Source organism: Hemitrygon akajei, chromosome 6, assembly GCF_048418815.1.
Source record: "Hemitrygon akajei chromosome 6, sHemAka1.3, whole genome shotgun sequence".
NCBI classification, from domain to species: Eukaryota; Metazoa; Chordata; class Chondrichthyes; order Myliobatiformes; family Dasyatidae; genus Hemitrygon; species Hemitrygon akajei.
Window position 1 is genome coordinate 87,990,286 of NC_133129.1, and position 18,430 is coordinate 88,008,715.

At 41.5% G+C, this 18,430-nt stretch overlaps 1 protein-coding gene across 4 annotated transcripts in view; it reads left to right on the forward strand.

Annotated features, from left to right (window-relative positions):
* The window catches only part of LOC140729228 (misshapen-like kinase 1), a 333,768-nt gene that overhangs the window by 67,540 nt on the left and 247,798 nt on the right, over nucleotides 1-18,430 (forward strand). For all 4 annotated transcript variants that reach the window (XM_073048755.1, XM_073048756.1, XM_073048757.1 and 1 more), the window contains exon 2: nucleotides 16,993-17,058. In XM_073048755.1, the coding sequence (XP_072904856.1) occupies nucleotides 16,993-17,058 (66 nt within the window). The remainder of the gene's footprint in view (nucleotides 1-16,992; nucleotides 17,059-18,430) is intronic.

The window sequence follows — 18,430 nt, forward strand, 5'->3', positions numbered from 1 at the left end:
GATGTGAAATGTAGATGTTGAGAAGGCCTTTGTCTCGGCGGGCAAGTCATTAGTCACAGATCCCTGTGGTAGATATTAGCAGTGTCAAAGTTAAAAGTAAAATTTGTTGTTTAGAGTACATGCATGTCACAATATAAATCTGTGGAATTTTTTGTGACAGGCAGCAGTGGAGACCAAGTCTTTATGTATATTTAAGGGAGAGTTTGATAGATTCTTCTTGGTCAGGGCATGAAGGGATATGGGAGAAGACAGGAATTTGGAGCTGAGACGAAAAGTGAATCAGCTGTGATGAAATGGTGGAGCAGACTCGATGAGCCAAATGGTCAAATTCTGCTTCTATATCGCATGGTCTTGTAGTCTTACCATGTACAACCCTGAGATTGTTTTTCTGTGGACATATTCAGCAAATCTATAGAATAGTAACTGTAAACAGGATCAATGAAAGAGCAAGAGCATAGAAGATAAACTGCGCAAGTGCAATTATAAGTAAATAGCAATAAATAAGAAGAATATGAGATGAATCCTTAAAGTGAGATCATTGGCTGTGGGAGCATCTCAGTAGATGGGCAAGTGAGATATCCCCTTTGTTCGAGAGCCTAATGGTTATGTTGAACCTGGTGGTATGAGTCCTGAGGCACTTGTACCTTCTTCTTGATGGCAGCAGAGAGAAAAGAGAAAGGATGTTTGAATGCAGCTTTCCTATGAAAGCATTTTATGTCCATTTGAGTATCTGTTGGTGATGCCTCCCGGAATGCTGATGATGGAGGTGTTCAGTAAATGCTGTTGGGTTTCAAGAGCAGGTGGTTAGCCAGTTGGAGGTGGTCACTTTCCTGGCACTTGTCTACCGCTTATCAGCCATGCCCAGGTGTTCTCTAGGTCTTCCCCATGCAGATGTGAACTGTTTTGTTTGATGAGGAGTTGAGGATGGAAACAAAAGTTGTACAGTCAACCATCATTCACATTTCTGATGAAAGGAAAAGGAATGAAGCAGTTTTAAATGGAGGGATATATTGCCCAGAGGAGCAATGATGTCCCAAGACTTGAGCTAATTGTTATGCAACAGCCACGGGTACCTACCTTAGCCATGTATGTCTACACTTAACATAATTTCAGTGTAGAGTAATAAAATTTCAAAGTTCAAAGTAAAATTATTATCAAAGGGCATATTTGTCACCATATACAATGCTGAGATTTGCTTTTCTGTTGGCAAACTTAGCAAATCTATAGAATAGTAACTATAGCAGGGTGAATGAAAGATCAACTAAGAGTGCAGAAGAGAAATTGTGCAAATGTAAATAAATACCAATAAATAATGAGACATGTGATAATGAGATAGAGTCCTTGAAAGTGAGATCATTAGTTGTAGGATCTCAGTGATGGGGCAAGTGTAGTTATCCCCTTCTATTCAAGAGCCTGATGGTTGAGGGGTGGTTCTTGAACCTGGTGGTGCGGATCCTGAGGCTTCTGTACCTTCTAACTGATGGCAGCAGCTAGGAGAAAGCATGACCTGGGTGAGGGGAGGGGGGAGATCTCTGATAGATACTGCTTTCTTACGAAACTAGTAGTTTTGAGGGGTGGGGTGTAAAAAGGCTGTTGTCCTTGGAGGAAGAATTAGGAACCTGATCTGGCAGTGATCATTCATTTCTATAGACCAAGAGTCCCCAACCTGGAGTCCACAGACCCCTTGGTTAATGGTAGGGGTCCATGGCATTTAAAAAAAAAAAATAGGGAACCCTCTGCGTGGACAGTCTTGTGGGGCAAGACGATGCAAGGGAGGTAATGTTAATGTTTTCTTAATTCTGGAGCGTCCTCCTTTATTTGGACTGTGGTGTACAGTAAATTTAACTTCCTGTCACAGTCAAGCACAATAAGCCAGTTAGTTTCCTTGATGAAGTCATCAGTGTGCATTGTTTCAGTGGAAGAGATAAAAACAGAGGATGTTTGTTTTTAGTCATAATTCTTTTAAAAGCTGTTTTTCTTTCTCCTCCCAACAATGGAGTGTTCATATTGTACCTACTGTTTTACCACAGGAGCACTGTTCACTCCACAAACAAATATCAAGATGAGTCTATTGAGGGTCACTCGTTCTAATTAATATCAAAGAATGTATACAGTGTACAACCTGAGATGCTTACTCTTCACAGACATCCACAAAATGGAAGAAAACCCCAAAGGATGATCAGCAGAAAAGCGTTGGAACCCTAAGCCTCCTCCCCCCTCCCATGCACAAGCAGCAGCAAAACCTCAACCGTTCTCCTCCACACTTGCTCCAGCTAGAAACATCAGCACCCACCAAGTCAGCAATAGCCAAGCCCCAGAGAGACAAGGATTGAGAGTCCGTTTAAAAAAAAACTCATGTTTATCCCAACACCGACATGCACAAGGGAGGGGCAGAGAGGTGCTTTCCCAAGTAAGAGGGGAGACCAACAAACAACTCGCTGTTTCGATTTTAGTCAGTAACATTGCTTTTTATTCCGAGTTTCTCCAACATGAGAATCAGCAGCAAACTCCCCCTCCACTCACTATCAAGAGAGAGTGATCACCCGAGTGTAAGGGGCTCCGACAGCCTTACGCATTGTTTTTATGTACAAGATTTGCTGAGGCTTCCTTACTCAATCCATTTTGTGTGTGCAAGCTGGCAAGTGTTGCATTGTTTCCTATGGATGATGGCTGCTCCTGAGGAAGTTTGTTCTGTGTGTTCACGATTGGATGGTGTTTTTTTTGATACTAGGAATGTTAAACATTAAAGTGGACCCTATAGACTTTTATTATCATGATACAGTTGGAAGTGAAATTGCAAGTAAAGCATGGCAGAGCCTCTACTTAGAAGTTTGCAAAGATTCAGTGTGACATCTTAAGCTTTGAACTTCTATAGATGTGGTGTGTATATTGACTGGCTTCATCACAGCCTGGTATTGAAACACCAATGCCCTTGAACAGAAAATCCTACAAAAAGTAGTGGATACTCCCCAGTTCATTGTGGGTAAAGCTCTCCTCACTTTTGAGCACATTAAAGCGATTATTTAAGAAGAGAGCTTCGCAGGCGTTTGTCCATTGTATGGGGCCTATCAGTGACGTCAACAGAGTTCTACGAATTAAGAAATACAGAAGGAATAAGCGGAGTGGCCATGGCAGGAGTAGGCTGGTAGCGAGAGTAGAAGTGACAGGCTTTGGCTCAAACGAGACATTGGCTCTGTAAAGAATCTGTTGAGGTTTCCTTTTTATCTTTTTTTTCCTCTCTTACTGTACCATTTAACTAGCTGTGATGTGTTCTTTGTGCCAGATGTTGGAGAACTGGGAGACCGAGTCTCCTGGGGAACTACTTCTGCATGAAATGCATCCTGCTCCTTAAAGATCGTGTTAAGGGTGTGGAACAGCAACTGGATGACCTTCAGCTTGTACAGGAGAGTGAGGAGATAATTGATCAAAGTTACAGGGAAGTAGTCACCCCAAAGTTGCAGGAAGCGAGTAGCTGGTTGACTGTCAGGAGAAATGGAAATAGGCAGTTAAAGCAGAGCACATTGTGGCCATTCCCCTCAAAAACAAGTATACCACTTTGGATACTTTGTGGGGGATGACCTTCCAGGAGAATGCCACAGCGACCAGGTTGCAGGCACTGAGCATGGGTCCGTGGTGTAGAATGGAAAGAGAGAGAAGGAGGAAGCGGTAATGATAGGGGACTCAGTAGTGAGGGGAACAGACAGGAGATTCTATCGACATGAACGGGACACCCGGATGGTATGTTGCCTCCCGGGTGCCAGGGTCAGGGATGTCTCAGATCACGTCCACAACATCTTGGAGAGGGAGGGCAGCAGCCAAATGTCTTGATACATATTGGTACTTACTGATGGCATAGGAAGGAAAAGCAACGAGATCCTTAAAAGAGAATTTAAAGAGCTAGGTAGAAAGTTGAGAAGCAGGACCTCCTGGGTGGTAATTTCTGGATTACTGCCTGTGCCACATGCCAGTGAAGGTAGAAACAGAATGACTTGGCAGATAAATGTGTGGCTGAGAAGCTGGTGCAGGGGACAGGGCTTCAGGTTCTTCGATCAATGGGATCTTCTTGGGGAGGTATGATCTGTTCAAAAGTGACAGGTTGCCCCTGAACTCGAGGGGGACCGTATTCTCATGGGCAGGTTTGTTAGAGCTGTTGGGGAGGGTCTAAACTAATTTGGGGGGGGGGTCGGAACTGGAGTGAAGGGGCTTAGGATAGGACAGATGGTAACAAAGTAAAGATAGTGTGCAGTCAGACTGTCAGGAAGGGCAGGCAGGTGATGGGGCTTGGTTGCAGCCAATAAGCTGAGTATCAAAACGTTAGGGATGCAGAATCAGAAAGGATAGCCAATACGTAACTCAAGGAGTTGTATCTAAATATCAAGACCCTGCTGCCCCCCTCACTGGACCCCCTGCAGTTTGCGCACCGTCCCAACCGCTCAACAGACGATGCCATTGCCATCACCCTCCACCTGGCCCTAACCCACCTGGACAAAAAAGACACATACGTTCAATGCTGTTCATAGACTTCAGTTCAGCTTTCAACACAATCATTCCTCAGAAACTGATTGGAAAGCTGAGCCTACTGGGCCTGAGCACCTCCCTCTGCAACTGGATCCTAGACTTCCTGACTGGGAGATCTCAGTCAGTCCGGATCGGGAGCAGCATCTCACTGAGCACGGGGGCTCCCCAGGGTTGCGTGCTCAGTCCACTGCTGTTCACTCTGCTGACCCACGACTGTGCTGCAACACACAGCTCAAACCATATCATCAAGTTCGCCGATGACACCACCGTGGTGGGTCTCATCAGCAAGAATGACGAGTCAGCTTACAGAGAGGAGGTGCAGTGGCTAACGGACTGGTGCAGAGCCAGCAACCTGTCTCTGAATGTGAACAAAACAAAAGAGATGGTTGTTGACTTCAGGAGGGCACAGAGCGACCACTCCCCGCTGAACATCGATGGCTCCTCGGTAGAGATCGTAAAGAACACCAAATTTCTTGGTGTTCACCTGGCAGAGAATCTCACCTGGTCCCTCAACACCAGCTCCATAGCAAAGAAAGCCCAGCATCGTCTCTACTTTCTGTGAAGGCTGAGAAAAGTCCATCTCCTACACCCCTATCCTTATCACATTCTACAGGGGTTGTATTGAGAGTATCCTGAGCAGCTGCATCACTGCCTGGTTCAAACACCATCTCGGATCGCAAGACACTGCAGCGGATAGTGAGGTCAGCTGAGAAGATCATCGGGGTCTCTCTTCCTGCCATTACAGACATTTACACCACACGCTGCATCCGCAAAGCAAACAGCATTATGAAGTACCCCCATGCATACCTCATACAAACTCTTTTCCCTCCTGCCGTCTGGGAAAAGGCACCAAAGCATTTGAGCCCTCACAACCAGACTATGTAACAGTTTCTTCCCCCAAACTATCAGACTCCTCAATACCCAGAGCCTGGAGTGACACCTTACTGCCCTATTGTCTTGTCTATTATTTATTTTAATGCCTGCATTGTTTTGTGCACTTTATGCGGTCCTGGGTCGGTCTGTAGTCTAGTGTAGTTTTTTTCTGTGTTATTATTTTACGTAGTTCAGTCTAGTTTTTGTACTGTGTCATGTAACACCATGGTCCTGAAAAAACATTGTCTCATTTTTACTATGCACTGTACCAGCAGGTGTGGTTGAAATGACAATAAAAAGTGACGACTTAAATGTGCTTAGTATAAGAAATAAGGTGGATGATCTTGTTGCACTATTACAGAGTCCCAGATATGATGATGTGGCCATCACTAAATCATGGCTGAAGGATGGTTGTAGTTGGAAACTAAATGTCCATGGTTACACATTATATTGAAAGGATAGGAAAATACAGAAGGGGGTGTAACTCTACTGGTAAAGAATGGCATCAAATCAGTAGAAAGATGTGACATAGGATTGGAAGATGTTGAATCCTTGTGGGTTGAGTTAAGAAACTGCAAGGGTAAAAGAAGTTTTATATATAGGCCTCCCAATAGTGACTGGGAGGTGGACCACAGGTTACAACTGGAAATAAAAAAGGCAAGTCAAAAGGGCAATGTTATGGTAGTCCTGGGAGATTTTAACATGCAGGTCGATTGGGAAAATCTGATTGGTAATGGATCTCAAGAGAGTTGAGTTTGTTGAATGCCTAAGAGATAACTTTTTAGAGCAGTTTGTCGTTGAGACTACCAGGGGATCAGCTATACTGGATTGGGTATTATGTAATGAACCAGAGGCAATTAGGGAGCTTAAGGTAAAAGAACCCTTAAGAACCAGTGATCACAATAAGATTGAGTTCAACTTGAAATTAAAGTCGTCTGATGTAGCAGTATTTCAGTGGAGTAAGGGAAATTACAGTGGTATGAGAGAGGAGTTGGTCAAGGTAAATTGGAAGGAGCTGCTGGAAGGTATGTAAGCAGAACAGCAATGACGTGCGTTTCTGGGCAAAATGAGGAAGGTACAGGACATGCGTATTCTAAAAATGAAGTAATAGTCAAATGGTAAAATAGTACAACCATGGCTGACAAGGGAAGTCAAAGCAAAAGAAAGGGCATACAACAAAGCAAAACTAGTGGGAAGATAGAGGATTGGGAAGTTTTTTTAAAAAAAAATCTTCAGAGAGCAACTTAAAATCATTAGAAGGGAAAAGATGAAATTTGAAAGTGAGTTAGCAAATAATATCAAAGTGCACAGTAAAAGTTTTTCAAGTATGTTAAAAATAAAAGAAAAATGAGAGTGGACATAGAACTGCTAGAAAATAAGGCAGGAGAAATAATGATGGGAGACAAGGAGATGGCTGATGAACTAAATGAGTATTTTGCATCAGTCTTCACTGTTGAAGACGCTAGCAGTATGCCTGATGTGGTAGTGTGTGAAGGAAGAGAAGTGGGTGCAGTTACTATTACAAGAGAGAAGGTGCTCAAAAAGCTAAAAGACCTAAAAGTACAAAGTCATTTGGACCAGATGAACTGCACCCTAGTGTTCTGAAAGAAATAGCATTAGAGATTGTAGTGGCATTAGAAACTATCTTTCAAAAAGCGTTGGACTCTGGCATGATGCCAGAGGACTGGAAAATTGCAAATGTCACTCCACTTTAAGAAGGGAGGAAGGTAGCAGAAAAGGAAATTACAGAGCAGTTAGCCTGACCTCTGGTTGAGAAGGATGAGGTGATGGAATACTTAGTGACAAAAGGACAAGATAATACAGTCAGCATGGTTTCCTCAGAGAAAATCCTGTTGGAATTCTTTGAGGAGATTACAAGTAGGATAGATAAAGGGGATGTAGTGGAATGTTGGATATTTGGACTTTCTGAAGGCCTTTGCCAAGGTGCCACACGAGGCTGCTTTCCAAGTTAAGAGCCCATGGTATTACAGGAAAGTTACTAACATGGTTAGAGCGTTGGCTGATTGGTAGGAGAGAGTGAATAGGAATAAAAGGATCCTTTTCTGGTCGTCTACCGGTGACTAGTGGTATTCCGCAGGGGTCGGTGTTGGGACCACTTCTTTTCATGCTGTATATAAATGATTTAGCTGATGGAAAAAATGGCTTTGTTGCCAAGTTTGCAGATGATACGAAGATTGGTAGAGGGGCAGGTAGTGATGAGGAAACAGGTAAGATGCAGAAGGACTTAGACAGATTAGGACAATGACAAGAAAATGGCAAATGAAATACAATATTGGAAAATGCATGGTCATGCACTTTGGTAGTAGAAATAAATGTGTGGACTATTTTCTAAATGGGGAAAAAAATCCCAAAATCTGAGATGCAAAGGGACTTAGGAGTCCTTGTGCAAAACACCCTAAAGGTTAACTTGCAGTTTGAGGAAGGCGAATGCCATGTTAGCATTCATTTCAAGAGGTCTAGAATACACGAGCAAGAACGTGATGCTGGGGGTTTACAAGGCACTGGTGAGGCATCACCTTGAGTATTGTGAACAGTTTTGGGCCCCTCATCTTAGAAAAGATGTGCTGGCATTGGAGAGAGTTCAGAGGAGGTTCACGAGGATGATTCCAGGAATGAAAGGGTGATCATACGAAAAACATTTGATGGCTCTGCAGCTCTGGAGGCCAAGTTGTTGGTGTATTTAAGGCAGAGATTGATAGGTTCTTGATTGGACATAACATCAAAGTTTACAGGAAGATGGCTGGGAACTGGGGTTGAGGAGGAGAGAAAAAAAAGTCAGCCATGATTGATGGGCCAGATGGTCTACTTCTGCTCCTATGTCTTGTGGTCTTATCTACACAAAGTATTGTTGCAGGAAAGCAGCAGTAATCATTTGGGACCCCCACCACAAAGACATGCTCTCTTCTCGCTGTTGGTGTTAGGAAGACAGTACAGCAGCCACTGTAAGAGCACCACCAGATTCAGGAACAGTTATTACCCCTCAGCCATCAGGCTCTTGAACCAAAGAGGATAACCACTCAATTTCAATTGCCCCATCATTGAAATGTTCCCACAACCTATGGACTGATAGGAGCTGATTTTGTATGCTGGGTCAGGCTTATCCCTAACTCACAGGGGTATTTATGCTTCAGGCTACCCTCACCTGGTTTCGTCCACCTGTCAAAGCGGTGTACCGAGGTGAAAATTCAAGAGAAATGCTAGACAATCATTCATTCTTGTGGATTTTACTAGATCGTAACGTGGTTGATATTTCCAATGGTTTACTTTTAAGCCCATGCCTTGATTTGTGTGTTTTCTGGCTACCACATTCCAACTGCATGGCACCACACAAATCATTTTAGCTAAAGAAACATTTTTTTGTGCACCGTCAGGGCCTGTTTGCTAGTCAGAAAAAGTTTTAATTTGCTTTCTCAATAAAATTTGAAGTTGCTTTTCCCTCAGTTCTGACAAAGGATCTTCAGTGTGAAACACATGCAGATTCTTTCTGCGTATGCTGCCTGACCTGCTGAGCAGTTCCATTCAAGGGAAGAGAGGCAACTGCACAGGCATCTGATGGCAGAGGTCCACCTGAAAACCAACATCCTGAAGTGCAGTTGATTAAGAGAATGCAGGAGATTCAACAACTTGCTGCTAGCCATGATGTGCATAGTGAGGTACTGTAGTATCTTTAAACAGTCACCTACAATCCAGCCACTTAAGATCTCATCCCACTGAGTCAAGATCCAGGTTGCTATGCTCAGGTGCAAAGGTAGTCAAAGCTATCTCGACCTCGAAGTCTCTAATGTGAATGCTTTCAACTCCTCCATTCCAAAGCCATCTGTTCAAGCCAGCCATGCTGCCACTTGTGGATTGAGTCCAGAAGACCCTTTCCCAACACAATGCCCAGAATGCAGAGCATCCTTGCTAACAACCCAAAGCTGGTGAACAGCTTCAGTAACAAATTCACAATAACCTTGCCCATCTCTGGGAAGAGGAGATGCAGAGGGATCTCAGATTTCATAATTGTGAACATCAAGGTGGAAATCCATCTGTATAAGTACAAAGGTACTTAGCCTATTTTCTACTACAGGGAAGATCATCAGTCTTCCTGAGTTGGCAAAGAGCTGGTCCCCCAAATCACAGCATTGTTCCATGCATCAGGAGGATGCAGATCTATTACCAGTGGCTCAGCAGGGCTGTTGGTAATGCTAAAAAGTAAAATGAGACAGAGTCATGGTCATAGAAAAGTACAACACAGTAACAGGCCCTTTGGCCCATCTTGGCCATCTGAAACCATTTAAACTAACTATTTCTGTCGACCTGCACCCGGACCACAGCCCTCCGTAACCTACCACCCATGTACCCTTCCAGACTTCTCTTAGATGTTGAAATCGAGCTTTCATGTACCACTTGCGCGGGCAGCTTGTTCCACACTCTTGACCCTCTGTGTGAAGAAGTTTCCTCCCCTGTTCCCCTTAAACTTTTCACCTTTCATCTATAACCCATGACCTCTGGATGTAGTCCTATTCAACCTCAGTGGAAAGCACCTGCTTGCATTTACCCTATGTATACTCCTCATAATTTTGTATACTTCTATCAAATCTCTTCTCAATCTTCTAAGTTACAAGGAATACAGTCCTAACTTTTTCAGTCTTTACTTATAACTCAGGTCCTCCATCCTTGTAAATTTTCCCTATAATCTTTCAACCTTGTTGACAGCATTCCTGTAGGTAGGCAGCCAAAACTGCACACAATAAATTTGAAATTTACCAACATATCATAATGAATGGATTGATGAAGATCAAAACCTCAGACCTTGATGTGAAACTTGTGGTATACCAGACAGCAGTGATCCTTGTCACCAGTCTGCTGTTGCGTCTTGCACTGTCTAAATCAGTCATGACAAGGCACCAGAGAAAAGTACCACCAACACAGTCTCCACAGAATCTTTGCTGGAAAGATAAACAAGTAAGCATTCTCTCCCCAGTGTTCACAGCTGGTTACATTGCTCAAGCGATTATATTTGCATTTCAGCCATGAAACTCTCGTAACAGATTCTTCATTCTGTGCTATGGCACAGGAAGAAATTACCAAGTAGACAGGTCCTCAAATCTCCTTGAAGTGCAGCATCCCCACTGAATCCTGGGAGCTCCAAGAGTTTGGACTGACATTGAGCCTATGCATTGGGAGCACACAGAGCCCTGTGCAAGCAGCAGAAGCTTCATACCACCTCACCAGACTACTTATCCACCTGCCTCTTGCCCAATATGTGGAAGAGTATGCACTTCCTTGTTTGGTCTTTGTAGGAGCCATGTATCAGTTCTCTATTTGCTTTGTATTCTGTGTTGTGCCTTTATTATGGCAACTTGAAGATTCATTTAAAGGTTCAAAGGTTCATTTATTATCAAAGCATGACAGCCACCAAATTAAGAACGAGCATGAAAGTTGTGCAGAGAAACATCATACCATCCCCCCGCACAAAAAAGAACGGCATCCCAATCATCAACCCCCAAACAAACCCCCTTCCCCCGCAAAAACAACAAGAGTATTGACCTCCTCCCAAAGAACAACCCCACCCCTGCATTAAAAATCTTAACCACATACAAGAGAACATCAACCCTCAAATGCCCTCCCCTCACTCAACCAAACGGAAAAGAACGGGTAATCAAAACAAACACAAAATATAAAAACCTGAAAATGTCCTGACCATAAATGCTGTAGTCCAATTCAAAAACACAGAACCACGATACCATCATCCAACACTCATCAAAAGAGAGGGACACCACATGAGGCTTACCAGCCTGCCACAGTGACCCACGCAGTGATAGGCCACTCACAGACTCTTTCTCGGCAGCAATCAAAAGGAAGGCAGTTGGTGCTGAACTCTTGCTCGCCTTCTGCATTCACCTCTGTCTCAATCTTCCTGGATGCTTTAATTAGCAAAATAGAGTCGAACATCGGCTCACGTCCGTCTCAAACTTACTTTGTATCAAGGCCATCCGAGTACAAGCTCGCTCTCTGGAACCTTCTCAGAGACAGCAAAGGGCTGGATTACTCTGTCAGTCTCCAAACTATAAATCGCAAGCTCTACCAGTCCCAGAAACAAATTTGAAGTGAAAAACAGATGAAAAAAAAAAGGACATTTTCACGGACTATCTGGAAAATGTTGACTGAGGGTGCATTGTTTGCTGGCACCGTCTTGAACAGAGCTAATCATTAGTGGGAACGTGGTAAAGCAAAGGGAATAAGTTGCGTATTCTTGCTTATTTCGTGACAGTTTGCAGCTTGGGACCAGCGTTGGTCATATCTTTACTGACCACTTAATATTGCTGAGAAAACACTTAATATTGCTTCAAGATTGTATATTTGCTAATTGTTAATAAAGGATTTGACTCTTTGGAGCTATCGTTTCATTGGAGCCAAGGGTGCATCTTACAAGTATATCAACCCCTGGTGGTTGCAGGCTAGTGCAACTGGATTGATTTTTTGATCTTTTTTGCTGATACAGTCTTATTAGCTAACTCAGAATCTATAAAACCAGTGTGGAATCAAGCCATCTTTGATCCTCATAGACACTTTGAGATGAAGACAAAATAATATTTTCTTAGAGTTATAACACAGCTGAAGGATTGGGCCATCTAGATGCTCAACCCTATCATTCAAAAAGATCCTGGCAATTCATACTTTGATTTCATTTAGCACTGTCTCAGTACCATTGACCAATGCCCACTCTGTTCTCAGTCTTAAAAACGAATCTTTCCAGCATGCTCAACCTTTGAGGAGACTGTGCCAGTTTATAACTTGCAAAACAAATTTGATACAAAATCGAAAGAGATGAGCTTGCAATGCAATGGAAAAATAGGATATGACTAATTTTGATAGCTTTTCTCAAAGCCACAGTAACTAAATTGTATTGAGAAACTTTTATTGTGGAATCTGTATGGACTTCTAGGTAACATTTACAAAGGAGTGAATATAGTCATAACCGTTCACCTCATGAGTGCCAACACAGAATAAACTGTATTACTCAGGCTTTATCATATGGGTTCACAAATTAATGTTGATTATTTCATTGGCTCATACTCCAACACCCAATCATTCTATCCCTGGATCTGTTCCTTTGCTTTTCTCTTAAATTCATCCTGTCCTGCTGTCAAAATAATACATTTGAATATATTATAATATCATTTCATATAATATCATGTACTACCCTTTTATTATCATTTGAAATCTCTTCAAATGACTAAAATTTTAAAGATGCAGAGTACTCCAAAGCAACATGCACAAAATGCTGGAGGAACTTGGGGTCAGGCAGCATCTATGGAAGAAGAGTAAACTGTCGACGTTTTGGGCTGAGTCCCTTCATCAAGACAGGAGAGGAAGGGGAGAAGTCAGAATAAGGTGTGGGGAGGGGAGGAAGAAGTGCAAGCTGGCGTGTAGTAGTTGAAACTGTGAGAGGGGAAGGGAGGAAGTAAAGAGCTGGAAAAGAGGCAAACAGGAATGGGGAATAAAGAAGAGGAGAGGGTTGTAATTACTGGAGGGAGAAATTAATGCTTATGCTATCAGGTCAGAGGCTCCCCAGAATACAAAGTGTTGCTCCTCCAACCTGAGTGTGGCCTCATCGCTGCAATAGAGGAGGCCATAGACTGACATGTTGGAATGGGAAAAAGAATTGAAATGGATGGCTACTGGGAGATCCCGCTGTTTGTGATGGAGAGAGCTAAGGTCTCCCAATCAGTATTTGTATGATATTTTATTTTTTATTTTACTTAGAGGTGTTTTATTGGGTGCTACGGTAGCATAGCGATTAGTGCAACTCTTTTTACTGCTTGGGGTATTTCAGAGTTCTTTTCCGGTGCCACTAAGGAGTCTCTCTTTGTCTTCCCCGTGGACCGCATGTGTTTCCTCTGGTTTCCTCCCATAGTCCAAAGACGTACCAGGTAGGTTAATTGGTCAATGTACTTTGTCCCATTGTTAGATTAGAGTTAATCAGGTTTGTTGCAGGTTACTGGGGTGGCATGGCTTGAAGGGCCTACTCACTGTATCGCTAAAGTAAAAGAAAGGTACATCACGGGACAGGCCTTTCCGGCCTATTTAACATGAGCCTATCACAGGGCAATTTACAACAAACCGTTAACCTACTAACTAGAACCTCTTTAGACTGTGGGAGGAAATCCACATTTTTCACGGGGAGGACATACAGATGCCTTATAGATGCACTGGAATTGAACTAAGACACCCCAAGGTGTAATACCATCACGTTACTGCTACACTGCCATGTCATTGAACCGTATAGCCATAGTGTTGTGTTGCTTGTGAGAGTACTCCTCTAATTGTTTACTCTGTTCACCTTGAGTTGGAAGCTCCTTGTTTTTGCATCTATGCACATTCTTGAAGTGGAATTCCAGTTACTGATTAGAAGGATTCTGTCTAGATAAAGATTTTTCTGAGCTAGTACAATGAGTTTAAAAAGCAAACAAAATTTATTTTAAAAATGTATTCTTCATTTAGTAATGAAGTCCTATTTCAATTTATTAGCCCTTCCACTACCAAGGATTTTTAATATTCTTGCTTCAAACTGATCTTTTTTGTTGACTCAGTCTCCAAAGGGCACTTATTGAAATTGATGACAGATTTGAACATAGTGCCACTACTTGTTCTCAGTTTTCTTGCAGAAATTGCTGGTCTGGTTCTGTGATCAAGATAAGATAAAATTATTTTTTTCTCTTCTGTAAGAGCATGATTTGATAGCATCACATTGTTGATCTAAAAAGATGAGTGCATTGCTCAGCTTTGCAGTTTCCATGCGACTTGAGCTGGCATGCGTGGTGATCACATTCAGAGATTCGTTGTCGTTATTTGAGCTTTATCTATTTAAGCGCAGATATATTGGCCTTTTGAAAGACAACATTTTTTATTTGTGATAAGGCAAGAATTCAACAGCGTTTTCTTATGTATGAGAATGCTCTTCCAGAAATAGTTTTAAGACCATAAGATATAGGAGCAGAATTAGGCCATTTAGCCCATTGAATCTGCTCCGGTATTGCACAGACACTTTCAAGTTTGAAGAGCTTGAAAGAAATAGACAATTAAATGTTACTATTTTGTTTTAGGGAAAAAAATGACAACTTTGGCAGTGGTTTTGTAATTGTATTTTTTTTGTGGTCAAATGGAACTACCACTTAGTGCTGCCTCTAACACATTTTGGTATTTAATTTTTTCTCATCTCAAATATATTGTGATGTCAAGCATGTAGCACTTGTTGTGACCTATGCAAAGATAATAGGAATAATTCCTAATATCGACCAATCTTGATATATTGAAGGGCTAGACCTTTCCAATGGGAGCAGGAAATCCTTCAGCTGGTGATTTATTTTGTGTATTTGGTATTAGATTTCTAGTAATTTGTAGTCTTTTGGTCTCAGTTCTGGCACAATTTTCTTTCTGTATGTTCAGCTTCATCTTCTATTTGGATCAGCCATAAGTCATTACTGGCATCAACACCATTTGTGTAATCCAGTTTTTCTTGATCTTCACCCCTTCCCCTTCTATACAGCTTGTAACTTGTTTCATTCAAAGTTCTTGTTCTGATGGAAGAACATGAATATGAAACAGTACTCTAGTCCCTTACTTTACAAATGATGTCTGACCTCAGTATTTATAGCATACTTTTTGGATTTCCACCATTGCTTTGTCCTTTCCTGTTTTGATCTATTACTGGTTTTATGAAAATATGTATTGTGGATATTTATTTTTTCTATAACCCTGGACAAAATTTTTTTGAAAGGGTTTTGTCCTCAGAATTTTTATTCATGATAGATCACTTGATGCTGAACACAAATATACTTTCACACTATTTATATCACATAGGAATTTGGAGAAACAAGAAATTAATTTTTATTGAATATAATATGTTTAATTGCATAACGGTGCTGACATTTTGAAATAGTTCAGCTAAGCTGAAAGTGTTTTGTTGATTATTTTTGTTTGTACTTTGTGTCTAAGGCTTCTCGTTTGTGTGACGAACAATAATCAGCCAGCATTGATGGATTTCAGTTACCCTGATACCATTTCCCTATGACCGCAATGTCTTGGTGAAACCGTTCATCTTGCTCGCCATTGACAGTGCCGAGATTTGCAGGAATGAAGTGTAAATAGGAATGCAGAAAATGAATCTTTAGTGACATGTTGCACTTCAAGATTTTGTATGCTTGAAGCATGTTGTCAACCAGCTGCACGTAGTTTGGTACTGTGTAGATGCTAAGAAAATTTTTAGCAACATCTCTGAATGCCTTCTGTGCGATTTTCTCCGGTCACACTAGAAGTTCTTCAAATTTTCTGTCATTAATGACCTGTTTGATATGTGAACCAACAAAAATGCCTTCCTTAATCTTGGCATCAGTTAGTTATTCAGGGAAACCTGTCTCAAATATCAAAAATTTTCATGGAAATTTATGGACTTTCTATAACCTGTCCTGCTATGCAGCATGCACTTTGCCTAATCATGCCCAGACGCGCCTGGACAAGATGGAAAACTTTTCAGCTTATATTGTGGCCAACATTTTAATTGTTTTGAGTTATCAATTGAAATAACCAACATAGGCGATTTTTTAAAAAAGTGTGTGATAGGGAAATTTCATGGTGATTTTCATGATCAGGCAGAAGTATTTAGGAAGCAAAATCATTCTTGTCCAGTGTAATTTGTTTTTGTTGTGAAATGCTTCTCAGATGTTACTTGTCTGTGGTGCTGCTGCATTTTCATTGCACCTGTGTCTTCAGGTTGTTATAGCTGGGGGTGATAATGGGGATAAGCTCCCACTACTCATTAAATGCTGCCAATGGCATGCATTCAAATAGTTTCTGTCAACCAAATCTAGCTCCTAGCCTTCATGTGTGGCTTAGCTACTAAGCCCAGAGAATCTATTACTTCTGACAGGAGAAGGGGCAAAAGTGGGTTATTGGCACCTTAAAACCGGTCATTTTGGCTAGATGGGGTTCATGGTTGGCAGCTCATCTAGGAGAAGAAAAATTCTGATCTCAATTCTCCACTGCCTTGTGGTTGTACCTACTCTTGGAAGAGGCTTTGGGGATAAACCCCGAGGGGAAAAATCTGGAGCTGGAGTCCCTAAGACACTGGTAACTCCTGTGATGCTGCTGGTACCAAACTGTATCGGTCTCTGTCGTTCCTTTAGATTCATCAGCTGCATGGAGAGGTGGAGACTGCAACATGGCAAGAGCTTGCTCTCCATAACGTACTGTCCTAACTTGTATACTGTCTTGCATATTGGCTTGCAAATCATGTAGACGGCAGGGATGCAACATCTGTGGTTGATCACAATTAACGGAGAGCCTCAAAATAATATCAGCTTTGAGTTTGAATTGTGTAGGGCATTAAGAACTGATCATAAGATGGTAGGCTGGAATCGTGTTTTGAGTGAGGATTAAAACCACTTTTGGAAGTGAGGCTGGGTAATGAGGCGGAAGGAAATTTATTTCATATAAAATAGAATTTTTGTAATGGAGCAAGCAGTGCAGAATTGAAATATTTTTGTATCTGAAATTGCATTTGTTGATCTTTTTTCATGTCTTTCTTTCCCACAGGATCCTGCCGGTATTTTTGAACTAGTAGAAGTTGTCGGAAATGGCACATACGGACAAGTGTATAAGGTGAAACAACAATTATCTTTGTTCTTAGAATTAGAAATTATTTGTAATCATTGTGCAAGTTTATAGAAACGTGCTGTAAACTTTACTCTTGTTGCAACTATTTTGTCAAAGTTCATCATGTATCACAGTTCCCTGACACACATGGATGATCTTGGGTTTCATCAGAATATGAGATGCGATTTCTAGCACAATGTATGGTTAAACAACGTTTTTTAAAAATGGGAAGACACCAACAAAAACAATCATGATATGAATAGTGATTGCTCAGGGAAAACCTACTTCAGTTAACCTAGTGCTCTAAATTATGATGCTAACTAACGTGTTACTTTCGTGCTTGTTTTTTTTTCCTTTAACATCTGTGATTGACAGACTGACTGTTAGTATAATTTTTTTTATCAACAATGGATGTTTTCTTTACATTCTGCAGCTAGAGAGGTGGCATTGTTATAACCGTAACTGTAGAAATTGTTGGTCTGTAGCATGGGTGCATTTCAGCAGAAGTCTGTAAATGCTAGTGCTTGTATTAAAGGAGGGACTGGACTTGAGCTAGGTTGCAGTTTGTAATGTGTGTAATTTGCGTAGAAGTTCAGTGACATCTCTCTTGAATCATTTATGAAGTGGTGAGTAATGGAACACAAGTTGGAGGAGAATATTACCTACTGAAAATGGGAATGTTGGTTCAACTGGACATGCCCTTTTCTCATTGCTACCATCAGAGGGGAGGTACAGGAGCCAGAAGATACTCTGTGTTTTAGGAACAGCTTTTCTTTCAGCCATCTGATTACTAAATGGCAATGAACTATCTCACACTTTTTTTTAACACGACTATTTTATATATGTTTTGTTTCTGTACTATTGCTGCAAAACAGCAAATTTCATGACATATGCCAGTGATAATTAAACCTGATTCTTGTTTGGGTCACTCTTATAAAATTAAGCAGGCAAAAATTAAGTCTCTTCACAGGAGCGGAGAACTACTGTAAGATATCAACAGTGCAGAAAGAATTAAAGAGAATTGGTAGTTCAATTTTTAACTGGGGTAGCACATCGGCACAGCAAAAAGAGCTGCCTGACAACTCCACTCACCTGGGTTCAATCCACGCTAAAGGATTAAAATGATCTCTGGTACAAGAGGCAATGATTAAACAACAGAGGAAAGCTAAGAATGGCATTGATGGAAAAAGACTATAAAATTCTGAAACCTGCACGAAACTAAACCTTGGATTTGCAGAATAGGCTAAATCAACATAGGATTTTTAAGTTTCTCAGGGAAAAGGGAAGGTGAATGATTTTGGAATGTTAAAGGTGGATGAGGAATGGAGTACAGGTAGTCCCAGAGTTACGAACGTCCAACTTACGGACAACTCGTACT